Here is a 13,476-nt window from a genome sequence, read left to right as displayed (position 1 = left end):
CTTTGGAAAAATAAAAACTTAGATTCTTATAACATCTGTAATTTATCCAATTAATAAAAAATTGAATATCAATGTACAATGCTTAAATCCTTTGGAAAAATAAAAACTTAGATTCTTATAACATCTGTAATTTATCCAATTAATAAAAAATTGAATATCAATGTACAATGCTTAAATCCTTTGGAAAAATAAAAACTTAGATTCTTATAACATCTGTAATTTATCCAATTAATAAAAAATTAATAAAAAATTGAATGTCAATGTACAATGCTTAAAGGATCTCCAAAGGATTGATCTATTTGTAATTAACTACTAATCTATCCTCATATGCACGCGATCACAGTGCATCATTCAGCACGAAATATTCATGCTTCTTGTTTCTTCTTTTTACACTTTTTCAGAGATTTTATCATCAAATGTCACAGCAGGAATCCCAGTGCTTCCATGGTGGACAGGTAAATTTGGCACGATTATCGTTTGTACAATTAACACACAAAAAAAAAAAAGAAAAGATTATATGTGATTAACGCAAAAGTTAATATTTTTTTTCAATCTGTTTTTTCTTTTCTTTTTTTTTTTTCAATTTTATTTCCATTGAATGAATCGTCTTCTTTTAATCCTTTAACTGTATTATAGAATAAAATTATCATTAGAGGCACTTCTAATGTTATTTTCTAAGGTCTAATTTTACATGAGATGAGCTCTGTGATGAAAATATAGAAGAGCCGGATTTCCTTTTAAGAACAGCGTTGGCGATGAACGAAGAATTTATTTTAAATAAGGAATTGAAGTGACGCCAAGTAGGCTGTATAGACTCTCGAGAAGTTAGCAATCCAAGAAGAACGCTACTTTGAGATGTAAAATAACGTTGAATTAGCTTAAGTAGAAGTTGAACGTCTATGGTAAAATCGTGAATGGAAAATTAGAAGATCATTGAAAAGTATTAGTCTAGATGACTAAAAATCATCAATCTTGGAAAAATCAGAAAAATGAAAAATTTAAAAGTATTGAGATATTTATAGAAAAAGGAAGAAAAATTAAGCTTTTAAAAGTTATTATCTCATTTACTGAAACTTAGGGTATAAAATAACTATATTACAAAAAAAAAAAACTTAAAAAATATATTATTCATTATAGAAGGCAGAAACATTCTTCAATCAATAATAAAAAATACATTATGTACAGTAATCATGAAATTCTTCCTATTTTTAATCACAATATTTATTATATTAAATAAATTTACAATAATATAATTCAATTTTCATAAAAATTAAAATTGAATAAGATTACATTACACTTAACAATCATAAATTTATTCAAAATTTATTCGTTTATGTTTACAATATCATTTTAAAATTGCAAAATTAAAAAAATCCATTTCAAAAATAATATCAACAGTCTTTTATATCTGCTGGTTAAAGGATTAATCGAGTCACATACGTGCTTCTCGCTTCGTTCCTCCATTCAATACCAAAATATCTTACAAAAAGTTTTGCAGAAGATTCTTAAAGCGTTTTTCTTGTTGGTGGCACAGGACGGAGAAGGAGAGAGCGCAAACCCCACCGTTTAATCCGGATTCGAAGGACTGTGGAATCCTGAGCTGCAGGCCGGCCTTTATACAAAGATTCGCTGGAATAAAGGTTTGTAAAAGTCGGTGTGTGCTTCCTCAGATCTTCTTCTTGCTTCAGATCTGACGTATTTTATTGCGATTTATCTAAGCGATTCAGTTGAAATTGACAATTGGCTTATAGAATTATCTACAATCTTGTTTATGAATCTGTTGCTAATTTTAAATATAAGTTTATTAAGCTTGTTAGTGGTTAATATTAATTTGTAAATTTGTTTTGTTTTTAATATAATACACAAGGTTTTTTTTTTTTATTAAAGATTTTCTTTTTTCTTGTAAAGTTTGGAAAAAATGAAAATACTTAGAATAGATCTATAATAAATTGTATAGAGTTATAATTTCTTAATTCAAGATTCATTTGGATTATTTATCATTTTAATAATACTATTTATTATGATTCCAAAATAATATTATGATTCCTAAATTAATCTATTTAGATTAATTCATATATTTGTTGCTTATGAAATATGATAAATTTTTAAAATAAAAATATTTAATGAAATAATATTACATGAGTGAAGGTAGATTTATATTAAAATTATTGAAATATAATATTTTCTTATTTTATAGATATATAATTGGTATAATTGATATAAATGTATAATCATTATGTTCAATATTCTGAAACATGTGTTCACTGACTTATAGATCCGTGTATATTACACGGATATACAAACCTGGTATCGTGAGTCATCATTTTGAAAGGATTATGACATTGAAACGATGCTGACATTCCGTGAAAGGTTCTAATTGTAAGTCGTCGCAAGGAAACATAACGTGGAGACATCAGACAGTTTGATATTGATTTCATCATTTAGTTCTTCTTCTGGTGTAATCATATGATTTGTTATTATTAAAAAATGAGATTAGATTTTATTAGATTTCTGATTCTTATGGAGAAAATTTTAAAGCCTTCTAGATAGATAAATATTTTTGAATATTCTCTGAAATTTTTAAAGTTCATGGAAATTTACACAAGTGAAGTAATTTGGAATGAAAGCACTTTATACGACGTATCGAGAATCTGTTCACTTTTGATTTATCAAATATGGCACGTTGATTATCAGCAAAACGTTTTATCCAGTTCCCATCATCGTTAATGCAGCGTTTTACCTTCGTTAGTTAAAATGCACTCAAGGGTACAATGGTGGAATCGATAAAGTTTCTGCTTATCTAATCGGGCTTTATCGTTCGATTTGACATAAAGGATGTATCAAAGAATCGATAATATCAGAAACACGTATCTCTCAATTTAACATGATAAAAGATCCTTTTGTTTTGCCTTAACGGAGGAAAAAAATTATTTCTGTTAAAGTATACGAACACGGAAAATTCTTTGTCAAATCGAAATTTTTATCTCGTAAAATATCGTTTCATTTACATATAAAATAAATATTGTTACGATAAAACAGAAAATTATTTTCCATTTTTTAGTTTCAATATTTAATTGTGATTTTACTAAAATAATATCAATATTTTTATCCAATACTATATTTGTTTAATATAGAGAATATTCTTCGATAACATGTACCATACATTATTAAATAATTCTATATCATATTTGCTATTTTCAAACATGATCAAACAATATGAAAAAACACATTTTCATAGTATCAAATATTCACAAGATATTCCAGCAAATGTATACTTAAGTTTCAATTTAGCGAAATACTAAAAAAGGAGAAACTTGTATAATATTAAAGGTATATGGCGAAATATATTCAAATTTGTCATCATTGTATTTTTAATTCACATGTGTGCATAAATAGGTAGAACATGGTACCAAATTTCGTAATAGATATTACACGAATTGCTTCACTTCTCAGAATGGTTGAACATATGAAAGAAAACACAATCAAATTTCCACTTATAATCCATTACTCATTAACACTCGTTAACGAATTTACCTTTTGTTATCCCATGATTTTTCCAGGTGTTTGTGTTCCTTCTATCGTTTCTCGTCACATTGCAACAAGCACTTAGTTCAGGTTACATAAATTCTGTGATCACGACCATAGAGAAAAGGTTCGAAATCCCGTCCAGCCTTTCAGGCGTCATTGCTAGCTCCTATGAAATTGGAAATGTCATCACTGTCATCTTCGTCAGCTATCTTGGTAGCCGAAGACATATACCTGTTTGGATAGCGATTGGTGAGTGAATGGAAAATATATTTGATCTTATTGTTAAAAACAGAATATTGTAATTGTCTATATTATAATAATATATTGTATTATATTAAGGAATATTATAATATTACAATAAGTTATCTGAAATTAATTTAATTTTTAATTATATTGTGATATAATATATGATATAATATTGTAATAGTATAATATTGTATAATATATATATATATTGTATAATATATGTAATGGTATAATATTGTAAGATTGACAGAGATATTGTTTATTGTTTCCCCTTCTTTTTACTTATTATTAACGTTATTGTTTCAGGCGCTGTCATAATGGGATTGGGATCGATGATCTTTATGGTGCCACACTTCACAGCCGAGCCCAATTTAATGACGGCTGTGAATAACTCTAGCTCAGACAACATTTGTCGTGGAATTTCGTTACGCAAACAAGACATGGACTTGGGTAAATATTAATGAATTGTGAAACAAGAAATGCAAAATTATAGATTCTATCAAATTCTGCAATATTTCACAACAAAGTTTTCAAGAAATAAAATTTTATAGAAGAATATAAAATATATTTATTTTTTCATAATTCTTTTTATAGCATCAGCTACCAGCTTTATATTTAAATAAATATAATAAGAAAATATATATAAGAAAAAAAGTGAATTTTCTATAGAATTCTATAGAATTCTTTTCGATTTCATATATTTTTAAAAGAATGAAATTATGATAAAATAGCTCAAGATATATTCAATATTGATTATAAAATATTTTATTGCTTCATTATCCAATTTTAAGAGAAAAAAATTGTTTGGTAAAGAAAACGAAAACGTTCTTTCTTTGTAGGTCGCCTTTCATCTGGATTATCATCTCCACCTTTAGCACCACACAACAATTTAAGAGGTGATAATTGCATTCAAGGATCTCCATCTACTGCTGGTCCTGTTATGTTATTTGTACTTGCTCAGTTACTATTAGGCTGTGGTGGTTCTCCTTTATTTACTCTTGGTACTACATATATAGATGATCATGTACGACCAGAAAGTGCTTCTTTGTATATTGGTAAGAATTTGCGATTTTAAAATATTTAAAATTCATGTTATCAAAGATAATTTATTAAATAATTTCATTTATTTTTTCTAGGTTGCATGTATAGTATGGCAGCTTTTGGACCAGTTTTAGGTTTTCTTCTTGGAGCTTATCTATTATCATTTCATATGGATTCATTTTCTGGAACAATTATCAGTATAGGTGATTCAATAAATTCAATAAGATTTTGTTTTATTCAAAATTATAAAGTACTATTTATAAAATAAAATAAATTTTTCTCTAGATCCAGGTGATCACAGATGGGTAGGCATGTGGTGGGGTGGGTTTTTACTCTGTGGCTTACTCCTAATTTTAGTGGCAATTCCTTTCTTCAGTTTTCCAAAAACTTTACAACGAGAGAAAGAAAAAATACGTATCATTGAAAAAAATAAATCATCGTCGCAGAAAGAGAAAGAACAATGCAAAGAACCAAAAAAAGAAAAACTTGATGATAGTGGTTATGGAAAAGATGTGAAAGGTGATGTATATGAATATATTTTAATTTAAAATATCTGAACTTTAAATTAAGTTTAAATATAATTTTCATTTTCAGATATTCCTAGGAGTATGTGGAGACTGGTATGTAATCCAGTATATGTAGTGACGTGTTTAGGAGCTTGCATGGAATTAGTGATTGTTTCTGGATTCGTGGTTTTCTTGCCAAAATATTTGGAGACACAGTTCAGCCTAGGAAAGAGTCAAGCTAGTGTATTCACCGGCTCTATAGCGATACCAGGTGCCTGCATCGGAATCTTTTTTGGTGGATGTTTGCTCAAACGTTTAGAATTAAGACCGAAAGGTGCGGTTCAGTTCGTTCTTGTCTCGAACATGATATGCCTGGTGTGCTATGGTCTCCTTTTTTTCCTCGGTTGTGACAATGTAAAAATGGCTGGGACCACTATACCATATTTTAACAGCAGTACAAAGGGTCCTGAACCCTTTCAAGTAAATCTCACTGCCGCATGTAATTTCGGTTGCGAATGCCGAATGACAGATGTGGAACCAGTCTGTGGAAACAACGGTCTCACATATTTTAGTCCTTGTCATGCAGGTTGCACTGCCTTCAGTTCTAAATCAAATTTCACTAATTGTGCATGTAAGTGTACAATTATACAATATAAACAATATAATAACATAAATTAAGTATATTGTTTAGCAATATATATGAATTAGATGATTATATTGTTGGTAATATTAGATACATTTGTATTTTAGGTATACACGGAAATTTAACAATACCTCCGGCAGCACCAGAATTTGCAGAGGTAACGGTAGTACCAGTAGCTACTGCGGGTCCGTGCACTTCGCCATGTAGGACTATATTTCCATTTTTAATTTTACTTTTTTTTATGACATTTATTGTTGCCATCACTCAAATGCCTCTATTAATGATAGTATTACGGTAAGTTTTATTTTTATTTTCTCTATACATTATTATTTTAAATTATACATTATTACATTTTAATTTTTATTTTGAATATATACACATATAGATCAGTCTCAGAAGAGGAAAGATCGTTTGCTTTAGGCATGCAATTTGTAATCTTTCGACTATTCGGTTATATACCTGCTCCTATTTTATTTGGTAATTTAATTGATTCTACATGCTTACTTTGGAAAAGCACTTGTGGAGAAAAAGGTGGAAGATGTTTACTTTATGACATTGAACAATTTAGATACAGGTACAACTCTAATGTCAATGCACAATTTCGAATAATTAAATTTTAGGAATGATATTAAGCAAGAAAGTATTTTCGTTGACCAAAATATATTTCAGATATGTTGGACTTTGCGCTGGCATTAAGATTTTAGCTTTGGCATTGTTCCTTATTGACTGGTGGTTAGTTAGAAGGAGAAGACAAATGGAAGACCATGCACCATCTCTCACTGTCAACGAATTTGTAGGGTCAATTATCAGCCTTGATAAACGTAAGTTCAGAAATATATACAATTGATATTTAAATAAAAAATCAAGAGGATAAAAAAAGAATATACTTATGTGATTTCTTTCCAAAAACATCGTGAGATATCATTTAATATTCATTCTATATTTTTTTCTCCATTAAACTATTGTCTTAATATTATATAATCATTGAATTTACATCATTGAACAAATATGTGCTTTCACATTTTAGTATTCGAAGAAAAACCTCATAATCATAATGTAGGAGAAGGAGATGGCACTTCTCCAAATTCTGAATTGCCCACGCCATCGTCAATTTCGTCGCCCACAGAGCCTACGAAATCGACGAACTTAGAAGATACTGGCTCATCGAATCAGACTCAAGATTCGACAGAGACAGGACATCGTTCGAAAAATGCAATGGACGTCGATGTTCCCGATACAAGGCAAGCGCCTCTTGCTATGGAAGAACCGGATACGGAAGTGAAACCGTTCACCGGTAAATCAGATAAGCATATACGGAACGTTTAATGTTTAATTCATACTAGAGGCTATGTAATTGAATTATATCAAAAAGGTGATAATGTAAGTCTGTGGCAAATTGTTTTGAAGTCACAGGTAATTCAATATACATAGAGAAAGAGATATAATATGTACAATGTACGTGCATTATTGATTTGTGCAATCCTAAAAAAAAAAGTAAGTGGGGGAAAATGTTATGAATGGCTTTAAATAAAAGAAAGAAGGTAATCTGTATACATATATATATATATGGTGCTAATATACTTTTTTAAAAAAATCGAGAGACAAAGAATTATCTTATATCGTTCCGTATATCGTCGGGTATAAAATTTAAATTGTGTTGAAGATATAAGTAAATTTTACACAGATACATAACATACATTTGCACACATTATATATTCTTACATACAGGCGAGTCAAAAATATTTTTACAATGGTTATATTTGCGTGAAGAATATCGTTTATGATACGAAATAATTTGCCACAGGTTTGTCTCGATTGTTTGGCTATTTTTTAGGAACTAATATCACTAGAATGTACATTTTTATGGTGATGCGATATATATGTCAATAATAGGAATGTAATAGGTGAAAAAAAATATTTAGACTCGTTTCAGACAGACATCTTATAACTTGATTTCAAAGATTTTCTTTGTCTGAAACGAGATTTTTTTGCCGTTAGGAAACGAGCCTTGCGTGGTTAAAAAGAAAGGAAAAAAAGGAAGAAAGGCCAATAAGGACAAAACTGTAAATATAAAAATTCCTGCCTTAAGAAATACAAGACTAGACAAACATATATTTAAAGATAATTAAATGATAGAGTTAATGATCTATAATGAATAATATCATTATAATTGCAGATTGAGAGCTGCGATTTATTTTATAACTAGTGATTAGGCTTTCTCAGAAATAAAAAAAAAAAAAGTAGTCAATTTAACTTAGTGATGTAAAGAAAAATAACAAATGGATTAAGAATCCATAGTGTTGACTTGTTTATAAAATTATTTTAACATTTCGCAATAGTTTTATTCCTTTCTTTTTCTTTTTTGCAAAAAAAAAAAAAAACTCTCTTATGCAAAAAAAAAATCACGCTTTTAACAAGGCGGCACCTTGATCTCTGATGTTTTTTCTTCTAAATATTATTATATCGATAATGCAATATTTTAAGAGCTTTCAAAAACAATCTTAGCATTAATTTAAAAAAAAAAAGAAAACAAAATAAAAAAGAAGACGCATTTGTGCGATTTTTTTCATTATAACGTGTGCGTTACTTCTTATCATATTCTATAGAATGAATTATATAAAATGAATTATGCTTCCAAGCAATGAAAGAAAAATAAAAAACTTATAAATTTTTGATTAACAAATATTAATGAAATAAAATGGTTAGTCAATTGGGATTAATTATATAACATTGAAATATGTCTTGAACAAGTTTTGGCTTATTAAATACAGTTTGCTCACTTGTTGTTAGGGAGAAGTCTACTTGTTTTGTACCTGAAAGCATCTCTTACCCAATTTCGATATAACAAAAGAAAAAAAAAAGAGATAAGTGCAAAAAAACAAAAAGAAAGAAAGAAATATATAAAACTTACTCAGGAAAAGAAATTTTATAGAGTGTTAAAGACACTTTTGACACAATCGAAAAAAGCTATAAATAATAATGAATATCTCTCAGTGCAAAATTAACGAAATTTTAGCCTAAGAAATTAAAAAAAAAAAAAAAGAGAAGGATATAAAATTACTCATCTCAAGCTCAATTTCTTTTAAAAAATGATGATACAAGAGAAAAAAAAATTAATTAAGAAGATTTTACGGAAAAACATTTTAATAAATAACAATATTATTATAGGGACAACAATGCCGTTTGCACGAATCTATCATTTAAAACTGTCTTTTCGCTTCGGGTACGAAACCGTTTTATATATACTTCTATAAAATTCAAATTAAAAATGAAAACAAAAGATATAATGTTAATTTTACACAATCTCAGAAAAAAATAAGATAAAAAAATATCAATACTATTATGGTGACATCATCATTTACTTACGTTAATGCAAACATACTTACCTATGTATCTCGCACGCTGTTTGGCCCGTCACTGTCAATTTTTCAAAGTGTAGTTACACACTACCCCTATACATATATACATACACACATATATTATATTTTAGAGGCAATTTTGATGTTTGTGAACCGTTTGAACCATTCGGCGAATTCGATCGTTCGAAATGTTCTTGAGGCCGTGATGATCTCTCTCCTAACTAACGATTAATTATTACGAAGCATTTACGTATTAACTATACCTACTTTGTGATATAAATCTTTGTATCGAACGATGGTATTTGTCGAATGGATTTCTTGTATACATGAGAAATACAAAACAAAAAGGAAAAAAGTGCTGTGAATAGAAAGAAATAAAAAAGATGAATAAGAAAAAGAAGGAACAGAAGAAAAATATAGAGATAAAAAGGTTAGGAAAAGGAACAAGTTACACAGGTAAAATCAAATTCAATTCAATTTACACGTTCATCGAGAATGATAAATAAGAATTTGTTAACAGGAAGAAATTAATGATTGCATCCACCAAAATAACTACAATTGTACATAGAGAATTATAATAGTTAAAACGATTTATAATGAGCAATCGAGGAAAAAGAAAACTACATGATTATGTGTATTATAATTATATATATATATATATAAATATATACGATTTAATAGAATTTTATGGTGATCGCTATCGATGCGATAATGTTCTGTTTCTAATAAAATGCGTTTTGTACCATTTGTGGCAAAAATATTTAAGAAAGAAACGAACAATTATGAGCGCGTGACCCGCACAATTTTTCCATCGTGTTACTTAAATATTTTTACAAAAGTCTTTCTCGCATATTATATTTATGACGAATCTTGTATTCTTAGATTTTTTCTTTTTTGTTTTCTTTTGATTGATTGTTTAACTCCTTGCCTTTTTATTCTTTCGAACACTATATATTTAAGTTTAGTCATAATTAACATATCATTTCTTTAAAAAATTCTTCAAAAAAACTAACATTAGAAATATTAAATTGTTTTGATTACTAGATTCTTATAAAAAATATGCAAGTTTCAAAAAAATTAATGTTTCTATTCGAATTATAATTTTTATATAATGTAATTTATTTTCACTGTATTGATTTTATATTTTTTATTTTTTTAAGATATCAAAATATTTTAAATCTAAAATATATTATATTAGAATAAAGAGAAATCAACTATTTCTTGAAAATCATATAATTTATTCAAAAATTAAACAAAAGATTATTTATGATTAGACTGCAGATATATATGCAGATTTACATTTTTATGAACATAGTTAAAATGATATATATATGATGATAAATAAAATTTAATTAATGATTTGTATTATTTTATAAATTTACATTTAATAACATTTGTTTATAAATATTAAATTAAATAACTTATTTTGAAAATTTTAGGTATTTTTGCATGTTATATTATATATATTTTTGACATATATTTATTTATGATTTTAAGCTTAAACACTAATTAGTTTATAATAACTTTAATTACTTTATTTTCTTTACTTTAATGCACTTTCAATAATATTCAAATATAGAATAATACTAAAATGTTTTAAAAAATGTAATTACATTAACATAACCTATATTATATCTTGTTTCAGATTTTTTTTCAAAATTATTATAGAATCTTATATTCAAAAGTTAATACTATATTTATAATCAAATATAATTTGGAATTAAATTAAATTAAATATATAAATATAAAATTAAGATTTAAATTAAATATAAGTTCAATATAATTCGATATTATAAGGCAAGGAGTTGAAGATTAATTTCGATATTTTTATTATGAATCCGATTTATCATCTCAGAAATTATTTTCCGTTATATTATACTGTTGTCGTTATTATTATTAGTATTATTATTGTCGTCATAATAATCGTTGCGCTTTTTATTATCTATTACTAATATATTCATCGTTAGTTAGTTTATAGTGTATGTTTATTTTGTAACAGATGTTTCTTTTAATCGATTAATTGGTACTATTATATTTACTGTATGTAACACATTCCCAAGCTATATATTTTATTAGAAGGAAAATTAAACAAGTAAACAATGAGAGAGAGAAAAATAGAAGTCATAGAGAATGGAAGTGTTTTAACTATTAGGTAGGAAGTTCTAACGCTAGCGATCAAGAATTAAATTAAAAAAAAAAGAATGTTGTGTATATAGATATTAAATCTATTATAACGATTAATATAAACTGCTTATAGATGTAATGTATTTTTTGTAGGGACCATAATGTATAAGCAGAACAATACGAAGATGTTTCTTGTATTTTTATCATTTTTTTTTTTCTCTTTTTCTTTATTTTTCTTTCTTTAAATGATTGTTGAATGGTGATACGCGAATGTGAATCGAGTTAGTTAAGATTTGTAAAAATTAAAAGAGAAAAAGAGAAAAAAGCAATATACATTTGCTTGAAAAAGGAAAGAACGAAGGAGGATCTTTGTGAATTATATTATGGTTTCAGAAATTAAATATAATTATAAAAATTCATGAAGAATATATAAAATATAATGGTATACCTATGTGATTTCGAATTACAATCGAATCTCGATAGCTCGAATTTCAAGGCTAGAACTAATATTCAAATTATAAATTTCTGATTAAAATTGATAAAAATTTTACATGCAGAAACATTGTACAAGAATTAATATTTTTCCAATTGTAAAGAAAGAAGAATTTGTAAGTATTGTTTTTTATTTTCAATCATTCGAAACAATTGTCGATTGCTGATATAATAAATGATATATAATTATTTTAGGTTGTGGAGACACTGCTGATAAAAGTTTGAGTTACATACATAAATTAACTATTTACAGGAATTCTTCAGTATCAAATAAATAGAAAGTAATTCAACCAATAAAAAAATAAAATTTTCGAGTTATAAAGATTCGACTGTATTTCAAGATAATGTTAATGAAGAATAAGTTTAAACACGCTCAGTGGATGAATAAAATTGTAAAGCTCACAAAAAAGATTTTGTTGAATGTTATATGATGTTTTTATGGTGAAAAGAATCTTTTCTGAGAGCTTTTTTGATAGTGAATGGGAAAGAGAAAGTGCTATAGTATGTTTGAATTAATCGGCTGTTGAAGGCTATTAAAAAAAAAATTATGTAATTTGTTTATTACATTATTTCTATATTTTTTTCCTCTTGTAATTTATTTTAATAATATAAAACAACTTTTTTTTATTTCATAATATTCATGAATAATTTTATTCATTCTTCAAACTTTTCAAGAATAAATTTATAAAATTGTGTAATATTATTTGCAGGAAAATATGCAATCATACTTTTTTATATGTTTTTTAATATTTAATAACATGTTATTAAATAAAAAAAATATTTTTTAAATCAAAATCACTAATAATAAAAGAGAAAAATTGATAGTATATTATGATATTAAAAAATCTTGAGCAGCCAATTGATCTCAATCAAACTATATTCAGAAACAGAGTACCAGAAATTATGAAAGAAAGTAGCAAAAAAAATTATATATCCATAACTGTGAAAAAAATGGTCTCGATATAGTAAAAATATTTAATTGATACAGCATGTGACTTTTAAAAGCATTTTAGTCCGATTTCAAGTTTGTATTTGTTAATGCCATATCAATTCATAGAACATATACATATGTACATTATATACGTGCACATAAATACTCACGTTATTTTGTTATTATTATTATATTATTATACATCATACACGGAAAAAATTGCTTAATTTAACCGCGCAATAAGCAAAATTATTTAATCCATATATTCGGCCATCTTAAAGAAATAAAAAAGATAAAAAATATGGCAAAAACCACCACTTTGATATGCTAATCATAATGGAAAAAATGATTTCAATATGGTCCCGGTTTCATTATTGCGAAAACAGTGTTAAAACACTTGAAATAATATTGCCTTAAAAAGAAAGATTAAAAAAAAAAAAATAACAAGTAATTCATAAGGAACGCTCTGATAATGGTACAAGTGGTAAAAGGTAATCAATGAATGATGAAGAATGATCGTAATTTGCAGAGACAGAGATATATATATATATATATAAAATAAATAAATATATATATAAAATAATATTAGATATATAAGAAAAATCT

The 13,476-nt window shown here is 26.6% G+C and overlaps 1 protein-coding gene across 4 annotated transcripts in view; it reads left to right on the top strand.

Moving 5' to 3' along the window:
• Positions 1 to 13,476, top strand: part of LOC102674330 (solute carrier organic anion transporter family member 5A1) — a 125,479-nt gene that overhangs the window by 46,755 nt on the left and 65,248 nt on the right. For 3 of the 4 annotated variants that reach the window (XM_031515340.1, XM_031515341.1, XM_031515342.1), the window contains exons 4-15: positions 402 to 455; positions 1,535 to 1,640; positions 3,561 to 3,777; positions 4,081 to 4,224; positions 4,614 to 4,829; positions 4,911 to 5,018; positions 5,101 to 5,334; positions 5,410 to 5,952; positions 6,072 to 6,258; positions 6,350 to 6,538; positions 6,634 to 6,785; positions 6,992 to 9,779. In XM_031515340.1, coding sequence (XP_031371200.1) covers positions 402 to 455; positions 1,535 to 1,640; positions 3,561 to 3,777; positions 4,081 to 4,224; positions 4,614 to 4,829; positions 4,911 to 5,018; positions 5,101 to 5,334; positions 5,410 to 5,952; positions 6,072 to 6,258; positions 6,350 to 6,538; positions 6,634 to 6,785; positions 6,992 to 7,290 — 2,449 coding nt within the window. In that variant the 3' untranslated portion in view covers positions 7,291 to 9,779. The remainder of the gene's footprint in view (positions 1 to 401; positions 456 to 1,534; positions 1,641 to 3,560; positions 3,778 to 4,080; positions 4,225 to 4,613; positions 4,830 to 4,910; positions 5,019 to 5,100; positions 5,335 to 5,409; positions 5,953 to 6,071; positions 6,259 to 6,349; positions 6,539 to 6,633; positions 6,786 to 6,991; positions 9,780 to 13,476) is intronic. The other variant, XM_031515343.1, reaches the window with a different exon arrangement.

Source organism: Apis dorsata, unplaced genomic scaffold (assembly GCF_000469605.1).
Source record: "Apis dorsata unplaced genomic scaffold, Apis dorsata 1.3 scaffold_67, whole genome shotgun sequence".
Taxonomy (NCBI): Eukaryota; Metazoa; Arthropoda; class Insecta; order Hymenoptera; family Apidae; genus Apis; species Apis dorsata.
The sequence above is the reverse complement of the archived record's forward strand: the minus strand, read 5'-3'. Positions and strand labels throughout refer to the sequence as shown.